This window comes from Triturus cristatus, chromosome 5_1 (genome assembly GCF_964204655.1).
Source record: "Triturus cristatus chromosome 5_1, aTriCri1.1, whole genome shotgun sequence".
NCBI lineage: Eukaryota > Metazoa > Chordata > Amphibia > Caudata > Salamandridae > Triturus > Triturus cristatus.
Window position 1 is genome coordinate 327,678,795 of NC_140587.1, and position 20,777 is coordinate 327,699,571.

The 20,777-nt window shown below is 46.6% G+C and overlaps 1 protein-coding gene across 1 annotated transcript in view; it reads right to left on the reverse strand.

The window, feature by feature from the left end:
• The window catches only part of SLC30A8 (solute carrier family 30 member 8), a 292,123-nt gene extending 273,105 nt beyond the window's left edge, over nucleotides 1-19,018 (reverse strand). The window contains exon 1 of the mRNA XM_085604072.1: nucleotides 18,717-19,018. Within this exon, the coding sequence (XP_085460198.1) occupies nucleotides 18,717-18,802 (86 nt within the window). The 5' untranslated portion in view covers nucleotides 18,803-19,018. The remainder of the gene's footprint in view (nucleotides 1-18,716) is intronic.
• Between the last annotated feature and the right edge of the window lie 1,759 nt (nucleotides 19,019-20,777).

Genomic DNA, 20,777 nt, shown 5'->3' on the forward strand with positions numbered 1-20,777 from the left:
GCAGATCTAGTGTCTCACTAGCCTCCCCTCTCAATTTCCCAATAACAGCCCCGCTCGTCCCCATCATCTCCTCAAGGGAGATCCCCGGCGCCCGAGCCCGGTATAGGTGGGAATAGTAGTCTGCAAAGGTCTGTGCCACTGCGACGGAGGTTGTGCGAGTCACGCCCGTGGAATCCGGAATGGCAGGAATAATCCGGTTTGCGTGAGGGTAGGTGGCCAGCCGGTGGAGGAGCGTACCATTCTTATCCCCCCATCCGTACACCCGGGCCACCGAGGAGCGCCAAAGAGTCTTGGCCTCCTCCATAGAGTGCATACGTATCTCCTACCGCAGAAAGGCCAGCCGCCGCGCACGCGCTGCATCACTCAATGCCTCCTGGTCCCGTTCAAGTTCTAAGGCATGTGCCTCGCAGGCCGCGAGTCGCTGGAGCTGTGCCCGACGTTGCTGCTGTATGTGCCCCCGGTCCGCCCCCCTAATAGTCGCCTTGCCAGCCTCCCAAAGGATGGCCGAGGAGGAGACAGAGCCAACATTATGACGATAATAATCGGCAAGCTCGTCTCCCACTGTTTTCCGAAAATCTTCGTCCTGGGAGGAACCAGGCATTCAGGCGCCACATCGGGCGTGCGGAAAAGGGCGGTGGGCCTAAAGCGAGAAGCAGTGGCGAGTGGTCCGAAAGGCCCCTTGGAAGAATGAGGTCGTCCTGCACACCCACACTTTCCGTAGACGGGACGAAAATTAAGTCAATCCGGGCGTGTGAATGATGTGCCGCCGAGGTGTGAGTGTATTGACGAGTGCATGGGTTCCAAACCCTCCAGACGTCGCACAGGCCCTGGGCCTCAGCTCAACTCGACAACTGCCTCGCGCGAGCGGCTCTGGCGAGTGAGATCGGACCCTTCGAATCCATATGGGGCGTGTAGACAGCATTGAAGTCCCCCCTACAATGAGCGAGCCCGCCGGGAGCGTTGGCATCAAATCTGCGGTGTAGGAAAGGGCAGCCTGCAACAGGGACGGTGCCGCATATAGGGACATCAAGGTGAGTGGTCGCCCCTCGAGAGTGCCACAAACTGCAACCGCCATACCCTGGGGGTCACAATGCGCTCGGGCCAGTACAAAGGGAAAGGACCGTCTGATCAGGATAGCCACCCCCGGGATCCCCTAGCAAAGCCGGAGTGCCAAACCCTGTCATATCCGTAGCGGGCGAGAAAGGGACATTTATTACCGAGGAGGTGGGTCTCCTGAAGGAGGAGCACGTCGATCTCCATGCGCTGCGCATATTTGTGGACAGCCATGCGTTTGAAACGGTCCAAAAGACCATTTACGTTCCAGGACAGTATGTGCATAGCGGCCCTAGGAAGGGTTGTGTCAGCCATAAGTATAGTCGGGGGCCCGCCTAACCAGAGTTCTCGTCTTCCGGAGCAGAGGGAGCGTGTCCCTCAGACCGTAGGGAACTCCATAAGTTAAGGGGAACGAGCCCGGAGCAGGGAGCAGAGTAAGGCACCATCTCGGCGTGTGTTGGGGACCGATGCCTTCGGAAGAAGCGCGTCCCCTGTGGGGAACGGATAACCCCAGAGTCAATGGCAAGGAGGGCCGGGGAGCGAGCAGAAAGGGGCCAGCCGTAGGGCACGGCACCCACACCAAAACTGAAGGGGGCGCAAGCGCATGGTCTCCCCAGAGGGAGAGACATCGGGAGAGCGGACATGGGAGCAGGTCAACAGTGTCTGGATGCCATAGAACCACAACAGAGAGGAAATCATCCCCCACCAACGAAAGCCCCCCTAGGAGGAAGAAACACCCCCAAACCAACCCCAACCCCCCACCCCCCACCCTATACTTCAGAAACAGAAGCATGTGTCGTCCGAACAGTATGGAACAACAACCAAGCTAAAACGCTCGGACTTGAGCATCTAGTGAACCCCTCAGTAGATCGGAATAAGACAAAATCTCCTGCCCTTGCCGAGAGCTGCAAATATAGTGAACACTGAAGCCCAGACCTTCGCATCGCCAGCCTGGAAAGCACATCCCCTCCCCCTTACACAAGTCCACCTGCATTAAAGAAAATCAAATGACCGGGAAAGATCCGTAAGGTCTATTTGTGCGGCTGGCTGGGTTGCAGAGCCCACCCGCAGGGGGGACTCAGTATGTCGTCCAGTAGCAGCGGGGCTTGTAATTGCGGCCGAAGAGGCAGAAGAGGCCCCAGACTCCCGGCATGTCCGGCCCACGGAGCGCGTTACGATCACCTCTCCTGCCGCGCGCCTCCAGGGCAGTGTGCGTCATCGTCGACGGGTTCTGGACGGCTGGGACACCTCCTGTCCCCGACGCCCAGCCGCCGGTGATCCCTGTCCAGATCTGTGCAAAGGACGCTCCTCCGTCAGCCAGGTCCAGGCTGCTCGCGGCGTGTCAAAGAATATTGTTTTGTGCTGAAAAATGACCCGGAGGCGTGCCGGGAACTGAAGCTGGTACTGGAGGCCCATGGCTTGCATCTTCTGCTTCACCTCCGTGTAGGATCGCCTGAGCTCCTGGACCTCCCGGGTGTAGTCCGGGAAGATCATTATAGTGTGGTTTTGGTATGTGAGAGTCTCTTTGCGCCTGGCCTCACGGAGAATCGCGTCCCTGTCTCTGAAATTGAGGATCTTTAAGATGAAAGGGCGGGGCCTGGTAGCCAGCGAGCGGTGGGCCCTCTTCACCACAAACCAGGCTGAGAGGCTGTCCGCCGGCATCCAGGACTTAAACCAGCGTTCCAGGAAATCGCCTGCACGGCCCGATTCTGCCCCCTCCGGAAATCCCACCAGGCGGAGGTTACTACGCCGGGCGCGGTTCTCAGCATCCTCAGCCCGGCGGTGCAGTTCCTTAGAGTGGGTGGTCAGCTCTCGCACTTGGTCCTGTAACTGACGGATGTCGTCCCCGACTGTCGAAATTCTTGATTCGGCTTCGGAGATGCGGGCAGTGGTGTTACGCAGGTCCTGCCGGAGGAGGGCAACGTCGACTTTGATCTCCCCAACCATACCCTCCAGGGAGGAGCGGGAGGCGCTGATGGCCTGCAAAATGGCTGTTAGGTCCGTGTTGGGGGCTGAAGTCGCCGCCTCGGTCGAACCCGCCCCCCTCTCGGAGGTCGTGTACTGATCAATCCTGGTTTGGGTGGCAGCAGGTGGCGGCCTGGAAGCCCTGTCCTTACCCATGATGGCCGCCCCACAAAAAAACAGGGGATGTCACGGTCACTGGAAACCCCACAAGGGATTAGGGTGGCAGATGGCAGGAGGGGAGGATGCACAGCCGGGGCCCCTCACCCGTCTGACAGGCCGAATGTCACCAGCAATGCCGATCACGTCTCTGCGCGCCGCCCGAAGAGGCAGCCGAGTAGCGCTCAAGGCCGCCGACTAGAAACTCCAGGTTCGAGGCCCGCCAGTACCCAGGGCAGCGAGCCGCCTCCTGCCGGACAACACAGCAAAGGGCGGATCCAAGGCGCCCCCAGCGAAGTCACCGGACCCGATCAGTCCGTGCAGACGCCCAAGCCCTTCAAGATGGTCCTCGGTGAGCAGGCAGGACGGACCGCCCCCAATCCAGACACCTCGCGGTGGATCCCCAACCGCTGATGCCAGCACTCAGGGGGGGGAGGGGGAGCCTGACCCCGACCGTCGACACCCGGCCCGAAGGGGGGCCCCCCACCACTCCTCGGTCACCCCGACAGCCTGGGCCGCCCCACTCACACGCCTTCCTCAGCGCCGCACTCACCGGCCTCCGTCCCTCAAAGTGCGGCCCCCCGGGGGGTCCGTTCCGCACCCCCGCACTCACCGCCTGCAGTCCTGGGGCGGGAACACCTCTCTTCTCGCCGGGGGGTGGGGGGCCCAGCAGCGGCAGCTGAAGTGTCTCAACAAGGCGGCCGATGTCGCAGGAAGGCCGGGCCTAGACACCACGCGGGAGCCGCGGGCTCGATTAGCAGCCCGCCTGGGTCCCAGCACCAGGATTGTCACTGCCAGCTGCCGGCCTGCCTCCGGGTCGCCGATCGTCGCGCGGGCCAGGCCGAATCCAGGCATCTTCGGGCTCAGGGCCGCGGGTCAGGTCTGCGCTCGCTGCGCCAAGAATGGGTCGGCCAGGGCAGCTCGCCACGGATTTAGGCGGATTTGCGGGGTTAGGCGTCCGGAGCCTCACCGCCAAGCGGCTATGTCGGCGCCACCTAGCGCTCTAACTACATGTCTTATACCTTAGTGATTGTATAACTGCATACATTGTGCGTACATGATTGCATCAGTGCATCAGTAATGCCTGCGTGATTACAGCACTGCATATGTAGTGCCTGCATCATTGTAAGACTGCATGGTGAATACTTGTGTGTTTTTATAACTGCATGACAGTTGGGCCTAGCCAAATATAAAGCAGCACACTATTACATAAATCACCTCTAAGTCTTCCCATATTGTTAAAAGCATGCATACATATGTGTCTACCTTTCCAAATTATCATGATATCTAAAACAAATATGTATACAATATTTCTGAAATATAGTATGACCTAGAAACTGACGCATGTACTAGATCTGCCTGAGTGATTCCAAAACTCTCTGTGAGTAGTGCTAGGGTGATTGCATGAGTGCAAGGGTAGTCACTGGATAATTGCAGGAGAAGATGGATAGAGACTAGCTAATTACCTGAGTTCAAACATACACATTGACAGGCTAATTTCTGGAGGATTACTGAAGTACATAGCAAGTAAGTGGTTGATTTCCTAAGTTCATGAGTACCACCTGTGTGATTACTGAACTACTAAGATACTGCCTGGCTGATTACAGGAGTGCAAAGGTAGTGACTAGGTGATTTTAGAAGTACATGAGTACTGGCTGAATGATTACATAAGTACAATACAAGTGTGTATGTGATTGAAAGAGTACAAGGGGATTAAAGGACTACATGGGTAACACATCAGCAATTGCATGACTGCAGGGATAATGACTGGAGATGTACATGACTACATAGCAAGTGACTGGGTGATTTTATAAGTGCACGTGTACTTCTTGGGTGATTGCAGGACTACTGAGGTACAATATACCCAAACACAAATAAGGAATTCTTCACATATCTTTAGTAAATGTTTCACCAAATTACTAAAAGCATACATAAATATATCTGTATCAAAACACTTTCCAAACCTTAAAAAGTCAAAGAACAAACTTATAATTTCAAGCAAACATAAAAAAATATGCGGCATCTTTCAATTATACCTTTCAAAAGAAAGAAAAAAAGAAGCCTAATTATTAAAAACATCTTATATGAGCATCTTTGAAACCAGACTTTTATACTGCATCTTCACCTTTCTATCTAAAATTATGTGGCATCATTCAACTATACCTTTCTACATACTAGTAAAAAGAAGCCTAATTAATAACACCTTATATGAGCATCTTTCAAAGCACACTTTTGTACTGCATCTTCACCATTCTATCTGCAATTATGCAGCACCTTTCAACAGACTACAAAAATAGAAGCCTAATTAATAACACCTTGTATGATCATCTTTGAAACCACACATTTTTGCTTCATCTCCACAAATGTATCTAAAATTATGCAACATCATTCAGCTGTTCCTTTCTACAGATTAGAAAAAAGAAGCCTAATTAATAACACCTTATATGAGCATGTTTGAAACCACACTTTTGTGCTGTATCTTCACCTTTTTATCTACAATTATGTGGCATTATTCAACTATACCTTTATACAGACTAGAAAAAAAGCTTAATTAATAACACCTTATTAAGCATCTTTCAAAGCACACATTTGTGCAGCATCTTCACCATTCTATCTAAAATTATGCGGCATCATTCAACTATACCTTTGTACAAACTAGAAAAAAGAAGCCTAATTAATATTACCGTATGTGAGCATCCTTCAAAGCACAGTTTTGTGCTGCATCTTCACCATTCTACTAGTACTCACACTCTTGACCCTACCACATGAAAAGCAACAACAGCTCTTTGTTATACATCATGCACCTTAAAATGTATAAAACATATGAAAATACATATACAAGTAGAAACATACATGAGACAGAAGTCCATGCACACCTTAATATTTGACAGAGTCCACCTTGTAATTTAAAGGAACAGCCAAAATTATGCGGTATACTACAAATATGCATATCCACACACTAAAACAAACTACCATAATCAGTAATCCGTATTCAATATACACATAATACTATACAAAATCTATTTCAAACAACATTTAACTACAATAAAACAAACTATAATAAACACCTCTACATTTAATAATATATTTCAAACATCAAAGTTTATGAATAATGTTTTACCTTTAAAAATAAAGCTAACACATAATACACCTCACAAATGTATAACTCACCTTCCAAATTGATTTGTAGAATATGAAATGTCAGAAACTCACAAAGGATTTTCTTATGCACACAATCAATGTAATGCACTGTAATGCACTGCTCTCAGCAAGGCAAAACCAGTAATGGCAAAGTTACCCTCTCTCTCTCCACACAAATATATGTAAGTAACAAATTACATTGCTTCCTACATTATTTCAAATTCTAAAACACAGTACCTTTGGTTAGACATATTAACCCTAACCAACTGACTTCTAAAAGTACCCAGACTGCTTCTGGATTTTTTTTGGAGCCGCGAATTCATACAGGAGTTCAAAAATATATTACAAATACATTTACCACTATTTTTAAATAACAAACCACTTCTAAAGATAGTAATGACTCGGGAAATGTCACTGTAATAACAAATTCACATTTTAATGCCACAGTTAATTTTCACCCCTATGCCCATTCTGCATAATGCCAGTTTCCATATTAACAGTTCATGGAACACTGAACTTACCTGACAGGTCACAAGTTCACCATATTTACAAGTTCACCACATAATGTTGCAAATGCAAACAGCAGGTGTGGGTCTTTGCAAAAAACGACCTTATCCTTTCTATTGTACCTTTCAAATATGTTTTATTATCCAATAAGAAACATACTTTTTGAAAAAAGTAAAATACAACCTATTTTTGAATGTGCAATGTTCTTAAACAGCCATTCAATTCTCTACTTTTTAAAAAACAGTATCTTGTCCACCATTTTACATACCTCTCATTTTACCAACTGACTACCTCAGCTACAGACATCTTTTCATTACTTCCACACCCCTTCAAGGTGCTTTCATTGTGGATTGTTGGACACAGCTATGTTTTCTGGTGCAAAAGGTATGCAGAACATAGAGGTATTGACAAAGACCTAGCTTTGCAAAATGTGGACATTAAATGGATTGCACAGAGAGGATTAAAGTGGCACCAATTGATGCCTTTGGTTAAAACCTTTTTACTTCTCCAACCCCCTGACCTCAAGATTGATCACTGTGGTGGAAATGACCTAGGCACATTGACTGGAGGACACATTTGCACAATTGATGTTCCTTTTACCTCAAACTGTCTTTGTATACTCTAACATATACCAAAGATAGAAATGGAAGTGGCCAAATCAATTCTGTCCACAGATTCAAAAAGCTAGAAAAAATGTCAATAAAGCTGTTTCTCCTTACCTCAGAGACCATAGCATGGGCTCCATATATAAGAACAATCTACGTTTTGACATTGTTGGCATCTACAGGAGTGATGGAGTACATTTCATAGATCAGGGAAACAGAGTTTTCTCAACAATCAAAAGCTCTGCATCGGCACTTACATGTAGCTGCAACAAAGTCACAATGAAAACATGGGCTCTTTTTAGGGCCACCCTATAACACAATACTGATTACAAAAAACATTTTAACACAATACCTCTTTAAAACAACTTCACAAACACAACACTACCTTCTATATTATATACTACTTAATTATTTATTTAAGGTGAATTCGCGAATCCAGTGCGACGTTACACAGGGGGCCACGCTGAGCGCCGTGCTGGAGTCGCGACTCCAAACTTGATTGAAAAAAAACTATCCACTTCCATTATTTCATATTTGCCCAGGGGACCCCATCACCCAGGGCATGACCTATTTTTCATATAAAAAGCAAATAGGGGGGGGGGGCGCACATCTGCCTCCCCAGGCCAATTTCGGCCCCGGGGTCCCCACCCCCGTGGCCCGACCATTTATTTATTTATTTATATATTTTTTTAAAGCGGAGGGGGGCATAGTGGCCCCCCTCCCAGGCCACTTCTGGCCCCGGGAACCCCATCCCCCGGGCCGGCCTTTCCATGTTTTTTTTTTATTAGATGGGAGGGGGGCCCCAGGGACCCCATCCCCCGGGGCATGGCATCACAGTTCGGGACGACGGGGGGAGCCCCAATGCCCCCACGGTCCAGCCGGCTTCCCGCCTCCTGAGGGAGTCGGCATTGATTTTGCACAAGACGAGCTCCCCATGTGCAAAAGCAATCTCCTTCGAAGCGGAGTTTGCTATGACAGGGCGGGAGGCATGCTCCCGCCCTTCCATAGCAAACAGCAATGTCCCGCACGGCCCCCATCCCTTAATTTCTAAAGACCCAGGGAGGTGGTGGTCCCCGGAGCCGGTGGTCCGTAACGGACCCCTGAATTTTAATATTTACTGCCCCAGGGAAGTGGTGGTCCCCGTGTCATGTGGGGGGGCTTGAGCCCGCCCACATATGTTTTTATTTTTTTAAAAGAGCCCCGGGGAGGTGGCAGTCCCCGGGGATGCGGGGGGGCATGTGCCCCCTCATGTTAATTGGCAAAGCCCCGGGGAGGTGGTGGTCCCCGTGGCATGTGGGGGGGCTCGAGACCCCACACACATTTTAATTTTTAAAAAGTGAGATCCCCAGGTAGGTGGTGGTCCCCGGGGCTCTGGGGGGCTGTGTGCCCCCCACAAATCATCAATGTAGCCCCGGGGAGGTTGCGGTCCCTGGGGCTGCGGGAGCCCCATGCGGGCCCCCGGGACATGGCCCACCTGGGGGCTTAACAATAACTAAATGCTTTGTTTTTTGTTTTTTTTCTTGGCAGGATTTGCGCACCCAACGCGCATTCTGCCATTTCTTTTTTTAATGGTTTTTGGGCCCTGGGTTCCTTTTGGGACCCCATGAGCAGGCCTAGGGGGTTAGGGTGTTTGTACCCTGCCCCCTATTCTTGTTTTTCCTTTTTTTTCCCTCTTTTCTTTTGACTTGGTTAGATGGCTGCCAACACTTCCTGGTTTGGAGTGTTGGCAGCCAATCAGAGTGAAGCTGGTGCCCGGGAGGAGTCGCGACTCCTCCATGGTGCTCAGATATCGATATTTTTATTTTTTAACTAACTACTGAATGGAGTTACACCATTTAAAACAAGCATTTGTAATGCAAATAGGTCTCGCATTTGTGAGTTAGAGCTATTGACATTGTAAATGGCAATATTTTTTACCTACACGTTTTATTTTTGGAGTGAATGTATGTAGTGTGCAAAATCCCTTGGAAAGGTCCTGCACTTTGTAATAAATATATTGAAAAAGACGCAAAGTGTGGATTGTGTCAACATTTGCTTGGCACGTACCTCATGGGTGAAGTGTCACCACACATGCACACTGTGGTGCTTTACTAATGCGAAACTCATTAATAAAAGTAGTGCTTACAGACTAACCAACGCAATCGGGATCGGAGCATGTGAATCCGAATCCCGGCTTCTCTGTCATTTTCTAGACTAATTGACTCACACTCCTGCGTCTTGGTTATCCCCCAAACACTGGGAGGCAATGAAGTTTGCCAAGGGGGCGGGGGGTAAGGGGACTTCGGGGGTACATGAAAATGTATTCATTGCCTAGTTGTCAAAGGTCGCCCGGTCCTATTAGTTAAAAGTGTGCAGATTTCATTAAGATATTAAGAGTACTTTACTCGCATCTATGAGAAAATCTACATTAACTAAACAAAATGCCAGAATGCATGTCAGTTTTCACAGTGTTTTAGACAGTACTGGTTGCTTAGTTTCATTACATTCATTTTTGTATTTACTCTTTTACACAGCATCCAAAGTAGGTTACCTAACCCCAAAGCCCCGTGTTGTTAAATGACCCATAGAAGGGAGTGTTTTACAGTTGAGCAAATGTGTCCAAATGTAATTTTGGTAGCGCCATGGAATGATCAGCCAATGAGGTACTCGATGAGCAGGTATTTAACTACACCTTCAAAACGTACGGTATTGTGGCTGTTGTTTGTTTATACATAACCACATCTCTGAATGTGTTTATTAACACAGAGCTTCATCTACCAGGCAGTGCTCACAGAGGGGTGACTAAAGCACAGAACAAAATGTATTCATTTATCCTGAGTGTGAAGGCATCCGGAAGGTGTAGGTGCCCGGCCGGAGAGGCTATGGATCCCAGCGCTTCTACAGACTCTGCCGTGCTCCTCTGCACCAGCAGGGCACAGCTCATAATCTGCCGCTTCTGTTAAGAATAGGTGAGGGGGATGAGGTTGAGGCATGCGGGAGTTGCCGGCAGAATTCCAGGTTATTGAAAGTGATGATTCTAACGTGAGGCAATGGAGACTGTCTTTGTCTGTTTGTCTGCACCAGTCTATTTCTCTACCATCTACCGGGGTCACTATCATGTATCCATTCATCTCTCTTTGTTAGAGGTGCGCGAGCCAATATAGTAATTAACAGGTAGAGCCAGCCGGAGACGAGCCAAGCGTATACAAGCCAGTGGGCGAGCCGTGAAAATGATGTTAATTATACAGTAAACATGATGTAAATGTGCGATAATGTCTCTTCAGAATTTAAAAAAGTGCATTTCTTTAGCACGTCACCTCAGTACACAAGATTATAGCACTGAATTGAGAAGAAGTTATTAAAAGTGCTCATTTCAAGCATTGTGAACTAAGAGGCATCAGTTGCCATGCATATCCCGAATGTTGCCTAGAGTCCTATTATATTTAGAGTAACTTTCAAATCTAGTTCATTAAACACGAGACGTTTTTGTACAGCACGCATCTTGACCTCGCATATTTCAAGGTGGCAATAATAAAGATGAAAACGGAAGTGCCGGCAGGCAAGAAAACACGAACGAGAGTGGGGGTGCGGGGGAGGGTGAGAAGTCACAGACTGAGGGAGGAGGCGGTGGGGTGAGGAGACAGGGAAGAAAATAGTGTTAGGAGTAAAGGGCCCAATAGCCGTGGAAGGATACAAATGATGAATGAGGAGGGACTAACAAGCCTCAAACCAATCGGAAGGCAGCATTTAAGACAAAAGCCAATGGGCAGAGAGTGGGCAGAGCTTCCACAAAGCTTCCACACTACAGTATATAACTCATGTCTCGCAAAGCAATGGCAGCGCATTCGCGCCGCAACGCTAGGCGAGACCTAAAAGAAAATAGTGTCAGGAGTAAAGGGTCCAATAGCAGCGGAAGGATACAAATGATGAATGAGGAGGGACTAACAAGCCTCAAACCAATCGGAAGGCAGCAATTAAGACAAAAAGCAATGGGCAGAGAGTGGGCGGAGCTTCCACAAAGCTTCCACGCTACAGTATATACTGCATGCCTCGCAAAGCGATGGCAGCGCATTCGTGCTGCAACGCTAGGCGAGACCTAAAAAGGGCTCTTTCTGAACCGAGACCTACCTTTTTGCCAAATCTGGTGTAATTCCGTTCAGCAGTTCGGGCTGTAGCTTTGTCTAGAGCTCCTATGGAAATTAACATGAGGAAAATACGTTTTGGGACCCCCTTTTTTCTCAGCGCCTGCTTGACGAATCACCCCAAAACTTTCAAGACCAGAGCGGGCCATCTTTTCTGAAACTTTTGCAAAGATTCTTTAAACAGCGCCAAAGTTATTGGCAAAACAAAAAACGTTTTTCCTATGGAAACTAGGTCCTAAATATAACTACCTACTGGCGACCGCCAGTATATATATATATATATATATATTATTTTTTTCTCTCACATATTCCTCTTACTAAAGCGGGTCAAACGTGGGCACTCCAGACAAGGCATACAATTTTAAATTCTTTCTTGGGGCACGTCCGCCACTGACGCGTTTCGGCTTATCCCAGCCCTTCTCAAAGTGTAAAAAACCTATTACCCTGTGAGAGTTTTAAACGTCATCATCATAGATATTAAAAACATACTTTCAAAAGTACTTTTATTCTTTTTTCTTTCTCTTCATTCTCACTTTTTTCCTTTTCTATGAAAGAGAAATTCATAAAGCTTAAAATCATTAACACTATATGATGTTGAATTTCACATGTTACAGTACATTTTTTTTCTTATATTTTCAAAACATTTTATTAACTGTTCATGGTACGGAGTTCTTGGGTGCATGGAGCAAATCTATAAAATATAGGTCCAATGCCCAAATCACAACATCTACAGCATCAATCACCATAAATTCTCTCCAAGTTTCATCTACTGATTATAATACTCTCATTTATCATATTACGTATCAAACAAGGTGGAGCCACAATTTATATTCCACAAATATATTTTGTTACCAATATTTAAACCTCTGAAATATGTGCAAAATTGCAAACATAATATATAAATATGGCTGTAAGAGATTTCTGATAAATATTAATTATATACAAATTATTGCACTGTATCACACTCAGGGTAAAAATAAATAAATAAATAGTCACTTAATATGTTCCTTATAGAGTAAACTGTAAACAAACCTCTTCCTGTTGTGCAAAACGCTGCAAAGTGTAAACAAATTGGACATCAACATCATAAATCTCATCCATTGATTTGACCAAAATATGATATCTAAAAATTATTCATAAATGAGCACATATTAAGAGGAATTAATAAAAAATGTAACAAGAAATATAATTAATGCAATTCATACTACGCCACTTGCAATTTAAAGTGCTTTAACCAGGTACAATTTCAAGGGGCTCAGTTATACTTGTACGAAAAGGGAGACAGCATTTGACTACACACTGTTATCCTATATGCACTTCCATTTCTTCATCCCTATTCAGACCTGAGGGGAATGTTGTATGTAGATCAAGAATATATCTAGATACTAGGCATCTGGGTTTCATTACTCTATTTCCCCCCCACACATTCGGGGACACTCTATCAACTGCAAAGTAATTAAGTTTTCCTGGATCACTCATGTTTTTCATAGAAATGCCTCGCTACATGATAACTAAAATCATGATTCCTAATTGCATGTTGATGATCTAACATTTGTTTCTTTAAGGGAAAGATCCTCCCCACGATCAGACGAATGTTATTGCCAGGTACTAAGCCGGCACGCATGCACCCATTACAGGTTATTGTAGCCCCCAGATGTATGATGCGGATACACCGTATGTCTAGAGGCCGACCACTATACTCCCCCTTGCTCCCCCTGGTGGGATTCCCCCGGAAAAGCGGGTACTACACTGCAGGAGCCCTTCGAGTATGGACCGATCACAACATTACAGAGATGGAGGCGATGTGTCACGATGGACAACTGAAGACTTATGCTCAGTTGGTCGAATGGTATGACCTCCCGCATGGACAGTTTTTACGGCACAGACAAATCTTAGATAGTGGTAGCCAATACTGGAATCTGCGGGACGGGGAGCCCCCGACACATCCAGTGTTACACACGCTGCTGCGCATGGGAGCAGGTGGGCACCTAATCATATGGCATTACAAAGCGATCCGGGAATTGACGGATGTTTCCCTGGATGGGCTCCGGGGGACGTGGGAGGACGATGCGGGCCGAGCGTTCCATGACTCAGAAAAACGCCAAGCTCTGGAATTTCCCAAAAAGGTATCCAGGAACCCGCGATTCAAAAACATACAATTTAATATCCTGCATCGAGCGTATCTTACACCGGATAAGCTTCACCGGTTCTACCCTGATACGCAATTTCGGTGCCCCCGCTGTCAAGCATCAGAAGCAGACTTCAAACATATGTTTTGGACCTGCCCATCCATACAACAGTATTGGGACGGGGTACATCGTGCACTCCGATCGACGACCAATCTCCCGAACATTTCCACGTGGGAAGCGTGCGCTCTGGGGATATTCCAGAAAAAGAAAACCGCAAAAGTACAACGGAGGTTCGCATCCCTGGCCATTCTCTTAGCGAAAAGGAATATAGCTATGCATTGGAGAGCTCCTGCAGGGCCCTCGGAGGCAGCTTGGGCGGGAGCACTACTCAAATGGGGTGCAGCAGAGGAGGAGACACTGCGGGATGAAGAGGTGAGGGGCACCCGTAAACATCCAATATCCATGGAATATGGAATGGGCACAGCTCCTAATCCACTTCAAACAGGAGCGAGCAGAAGGGGAACCACAGGAGATAACACAGCCCGCACCTCACACTCCCTCCGCTTCCCCCGCCACTCAGGACCCAATGATAACGATAGCGGTATAATAGACAAGTAGAAGAATCAACCAGAAGAGTTGGGCGAAACCCCCCGACTTTATCGCTTGCCCGTCCAGCGGCCCGCCCTCTCCCCAGATCACCTCAGGACACCTTCAACGTACCTGCACTCAGTCGATACACCACCCACCAGGACAGCTTAACCTTGCCCACCCTACATCTTCTCCCCCCCTCATGTTCCTCTTATTAATTTCTCTCCCCCCTTTTTAGTTTTTACTTCCTTTTTCACCGCTTTTCCTCTCCTCCCCACAGTTCATAGTTAATTCCATCGGCAGTTCAAGAACCGATGCACTGGTTAAACGGAATAGATGATTACATATGTCATAAGGGAAGAGCTACACAGATAGACATGGGGAGAACGAGCTAACCCCAGCTAATACGTGACACACCGGTACAGTCACAATAGGGCACACTACAGCCTAGTGGAACAAACCAGTAGTAGACGTACGATTGTAGCAGTGTCAAGAGGTTCCGGGGACTAGGCACCTAATACAATCACCCTTTGTAAACAGAAATGATACTTCACAATGATGTAAAAAGTGGTTCGTCAATGATATATCTGATGTACATTACTGAATGTTGTATGCAAAACCCTAATAAAAAAATTCAAACAAAAAAAATGTTTCTTTAAGGGAAAGATAGTGCTGCCTACATACATCAGGGTACATGGGCAAGTCAACACGTATACACAATGGTCAGTATTACAATTATAAATCCCATTCACCCTTCTCTTTTGACCATCTGCGGAGGTGTGCTCTGATGTATTTTTAACCACCCTACAAGCCTTACAGTGGCTATAGTTAAAAAAAATCCCTTTGTTGTAGATAACTAAGTATCTTGCTTGCGATTACTCGTAAAATAGCTGTGGGTTATATAATCCCCTAAAGTCCTTCCTCTTCTGTATGTTATAGGATGTGATCTTGGTAACTCTTCCCCTATCACTGCATCCCCTTTAACTTTTGGACAGTGTATTTTAATCACCTGGCTCACTTTGGGTGACATGGAATTGAAACATGTAATCAATCTGGTTGCAGGCTTCACTTTTTTGGATCTAGCATTTTGAGACAGTAGCTGATTCCTAATTACATTCTTGGATTTTTTATTAGCCATATTCTTTATTTTGTAGCTGTATCCCCTTTTAAAAAATCTTCCCTTCATTAGTTCCAATTGTTTCTTATATTCTTTTTCCTGGCTACATATTATTTTCAATCTAAGTGTTATCCCATATGGAATACTTTTTTTTAGATTTTTGGAATGTTGGCTTTTAAAGTGCAATGTGCTATTTCCTGCTGTCTCCTTACGATATACCAATGTATTGATTTTTCCTTTACTTACTTTAAATGATATATCTAAAATAATAATCTCACTGGAACTCCCAGATGCAGTACATTTTAGCTTAAAAGATTGTTGTTCAATTTTTCTATGTACTCAGATGCTTTTTCCTTCAATCCATTCCATAACAAAAAAAATCGTCAATGTGACGAGTCCAAATTAAACATTGTGTACATATTCATGACTGTCATCCGCCCAGGCCACCTGCTTCTCCCACCAGACCATTACCAAATTGGCAAAGCTGGGGGCGAAGCAGGTGCCCATGGTGGTACGAACCTTTTGTCGATACAGGTCTTCATTATGCATGAATATATTTTCCTTAAGACAGATTTCTATCATCTGGATAAGCATCCGATTATGTTTCAGAAAACATGCCTGTCTAGTTTTCAAAAGATATTTACAAGCGCATATTCCGAATATATGGTCAATAGAAGTGTACAGTGCGGTCACATCCAATGTTATCATTAAATAGGTGTCTGACCAAACTAAGTTATGGATCTTTGTCAAAAATGTACCACTATCCTTGCAATATGTTGGAAGCGTTTTCACAAGGGGGATTAAAAGGAATGAATATAAATGGCAGTATTTTCTAAAAAAGCTTTCATTGGATGAGACATTCGGTCTCCCTGGGGGATTGGTTAACCTTTTGTGTACCTTCAGCAAATTATAAAATTATAGAATCCTGGGATATTCCGATCTTATAAAAATGATATTCATCCTGCTTTAAAATTTCTCCATCCATCCATTGTTTCAACAGGGACTGGTATGAGCTGACGGAGGCTTTATACTCCTCCATTGAAATCACTTCATAGCAGTCAATATCCCCCCATTTTTCTCATCACTTCCTGCTTAAAAGTACTTGAACAAAGAACTGGAAAGAATAAGAAAGAAGATGTAGGGGCACTACAAGTGTTTGGACGAGAACCCTCACTCACCCGAGGGTGACATGCTTCATCATTGGGTCCCTCCACACTCTGGGACCGCAAGGTACCCAGTGTGGGTCACAACTTCCCCTCATGAAAGTAGCAGGAGTGTTTTAAAGTAGCATGTCAATGTATTAATACCTCTAGGGTAGGGGTGAGGGAGAGAGTGCAACAGAAAAGTGTATTAAAACTATCCAACTGGGGACACCACAACTTTATTATATATCCTAATGGATAGGGGTTAAAAGCACAGTGATACAGGGTTATGGATATTCATGCTGTGTTACGATCAACATGTTTCTGCCCTATATGACTTTAGATGTTCCAGGCATTCTTCAAGACCATAATGTAGTGTCACTCTGCTACAATAATGTGTACAAATGATAAAAGTAAGGAAGAATATATACTCAGGCTCACTCTCTTGACCAACCATGCATAGTGGCGAATTGCCGGGTAGGTTAGATGGCCCAAGGGGTAATGTGTAAGGTCCAACTCTACCATCAACAGGGTCTCTTTACAAATAGATTCCTCTCGTGTGCCGCGATGCTTCCTCTTCCGTCAAGTACAATAGCAAAGATGTCAGACTCCTCCCAACAATAGGAACTGACACAGGATCACGGTCACAGATGTACAAGAGGACGGCCTTGTACCCTGGATACGGCTGCGCTGAGAGGCTTGTGTAGGGCCACTTCACACGTGAGTACCTGAGACTGAATGCATTCTGTACACAACAGGGAGTTGCTCACTGGTATATGGTGGGATGCGGGAAGGGGTAGTCTTGGGGTCTCTACCTACTTGTGCATCAGAGACCGAGACTGCACCCTGAAGGTGAAGGCACAGTGTCTTGGAGGGAGGGCACTTTTATCAGGGTGGCATTTTAGGCTGACACTGACCTCCAAAGTTGGCTGCAGCACACGTTTTGGTAGAAACAGGTGGATCTCTTGCCTCGAGCCTCAAATAATTATTAGTCTGAAGCTTGTAAATGAGAGTGCACGGATTGTTGTCTAGGCGCGGATCACCCGTGCAGTGGAGGCTAAGCCTGAACCTCAGAGGCGGCTGCAGATCGGGGCTTGAAGGGGAAGGGAGGTCCTCTCATGGGCACCCCAGGATGATGTTGCGTGTGGCGTTGAGAGCATATATATGCTATGGAGGGCAGACGGCTGGGTAACTTTTTTCGCATCCTCGTGTCAGTGACAGTGTGTATGGCCTGTGCTTACATGAATCCCTTACTGACCCGGAGACCTACCGGACCCTCCCAGTGCTGCAGGTGCACGAGCGAAGCACGCGCAGCAGCTGGACATCCGCCGAACGAAAGAAGATCTGTGTGGATGGGGAACATAACTTATAAACCCGTTCAGTTTCAACTCGTCAGGCTGAACACTATGGTGGCAGCACGTGCGGGAGATGTTTTCATGGTTATTGTCACTACTGTGTAATGTGTACTGTCAAATCATGAGGTGCATAATTGATGTCATGATGCGATGGTGCGAATGGGTTGTGTGATGTTGCATGTGTGATGATGCACTGGCACCCTTGCGAAGTTAGACTAACATTACAGAATTACACGGGATTGCACTGGTGCTGGGGCAGTTTTTACACAGGCATTTGCACCACCCGATTGCACTTGACAGTCAGTGCAATTGTAATGACAGCACCCCGGAAATGTTTCGGCACCATTGTCCCGGTGCAATTCCATGTAAACCGGCCAATGTGCAGTCACCGTTAATAATCTGGACAGTCCCTGGCATACATGGTGCGATGCCTTAATATGCTCCAATACTTTGTGTTTAGCGACGCGCGCCACGCCGCCCTCGCCAGTGTTACGGGTGCTCAAATAACCGTTTCGAATGTGTACTCTTGGTTATATGCTTACAGGCGCTAGTTAAACAAAACTTTTCATTGAAAAAAATACCGAATGAACCGTAGCGTGATGGATAGCACACATCGAGACAATATATAAAACAGGACACAGACTAACGTCATCAAGAACAGTATGTTACTTTAAAAGCACGTCACGCCAAGCGCTGCAAAGTAAATTTACGTCTGAGATTCTCCGAATGAAGAAGACGACGCATTTCTCTCCCAGGGGCAGCCATGCTTCGATGTATTTCTATCCACAGAGTAATATCAAAACAGTGACTGTAAATAATTCTTAGAAAATGTCTTACCTGTTTTGCGTTAAGGACTCGGAGTAGAACTTTGCGGCACTGCTCCCCACGAGGAACTTTTTCTCCAGACCCTTCATTGCAGGCATGAAAGACAGGCGTCGCGGGAGACACCCTGTGACAGCAGGAGGGCTCGGCTTTCACAGGTGAGAGTGAGGCTGGTGAAAAGCTACTGACAAAGAATGTTCACAAGCTGGGTCTGCAAACCCGAAGTCTTGGTGCATTCTCGGGCAGAGAGACCTCACCTGCCGACTCTCCGTGGACTGAGGGGCTGCCCAGGTGCAGTGGTCTGATGGGCGAACCCTCCTCCCTCCCCTCTCCTCAGGGCTGGCCTCTCCCTTCCAGAGAGCGCTCATGCTCGCTCAGGGGGAAAGTCATTAACGTACTGTTTGTTTCAAAGAGACAGCCGATGTAATTACCTTCCAGGCTTTCCAAACTCCGTAAAAAGTCTCCCTCACTTTAATCTGAATTTTTTAACAAAGAAGTCCCCTAAAAAAATTGCTTTAACAAAGGAGTCACCTAAAAAATTGCTTTTCTCGGAGTTTTACAACAGTGTGTGCGCACAGGTGAGTGTGTGCCTGCGTGCGCCTGAAGATGATACTGACACATGCTCTCAGCCCCAGAGAAGAGGGCAAAGACTGAATGGGCGCGAAGTCTGAACCACCCCCTTGCCCTACAGAAGAGGTGCAATGCCCAGTGATGGAATTGTGTAAGACTAATGTTTTCTCATAGCAGATGAAGCTGTTTCATCCTACCACTGCTGAAGTTTATCTGACGTGCCCTGGGATTTTCAAATGGGGTGTATGTAAATGTTACCCACATCCACGGTTGTGGGTGGTTACTTTCCCCTCATGCCTAGGTATTGTAGATCGGTGGTCGGTGTCAGCTGAGTCTAGTCTGAAGACATGCTTTTTTATACTTCTACCTCAGTTAAATGTATGTTGCTTATACCTCTGCCCTCTCCTGTAAAACCCAACTAAACTGTCACAACAGGTGTTAGTATATTTCATCAAGGCGAAGGTGTGTACGGTGTGGCTTGTGAAATGTGTGACTGGTAGATCATGTGCAGTGTGAATTGTATTCTATGGAGGACACAGTGAGTGGTGCTACAAATGGTGGTTCTACCTCAGTCTGTATTTGTTCTGAGGGTGAACATAGCGGCCTTGCTGCTGTCCTTCATTGACTCCTGCACCTTGAAGATCCTGTAGATGTCTTAGTGTGATGTGTACATCACTTTCCCGCAGGCCCTACACATTGACCAAGCAATAGTACCTAAGCCGATCAGAGCTTAGGTGCTGGTGCACTGCCCACTCACAGCTTAGAGGAGACACAGGTAAGGGTGGCTCCTGTAGGTCCTGTTTTGATCCTGTAATGTGGTGGAAGGGCCTTGAGCCCTGCTCCACTACAACCTCAGCCTAAGTAGGTAATGCGTAATGATGTGCCTAGCCTATACTCCCCTCACTAATCACCACCACAATCACGCGTAGATCTGTACTGAACAAATACTTGCACCACATCTTTACATCTCACTGCCTTTTACACATACCACTAACTGCCAAAAACCCATCAAACCGCCAAACCGTCTGTTACAAATGGGGGTCTCTGTTTGGCAATGGCTGGCCACTGTCCAAGTAGGGACCCTTCTTCCTAAGTCAGTGTAAGCAGACTACACCCTTTGATAACCGCTGCTCAACCCTGTGGTAACGTAGCACGAGCAGCTAGGCTTATCTCAGAGGCAGTGTGTCAAGCATTTATGACCATACACAGTAACACAGTGAAAAACACTACAAAGGGACACCACTCAAGTAGTTGTAAAAATAAGTATCTTTATATATAGACTTAACACAAGACCAATAACAGTAAAAATCCACAATACTAGGAAAATAGGGTTACTCTTAAAATGCTGCAAAAATAGTTCAAGGTGTGCAAAGAGGAGTTCAGTTCAAGGGAGTGGTCTCTGCGACCCTTTTACTCACAAGGTACATGGATTCTGTAGCAAAGCAACCAAAATGTCGGTAAGGAGTTGTAGCGATGATTTTCCTCACGCTAACCAGCGATGCGTTG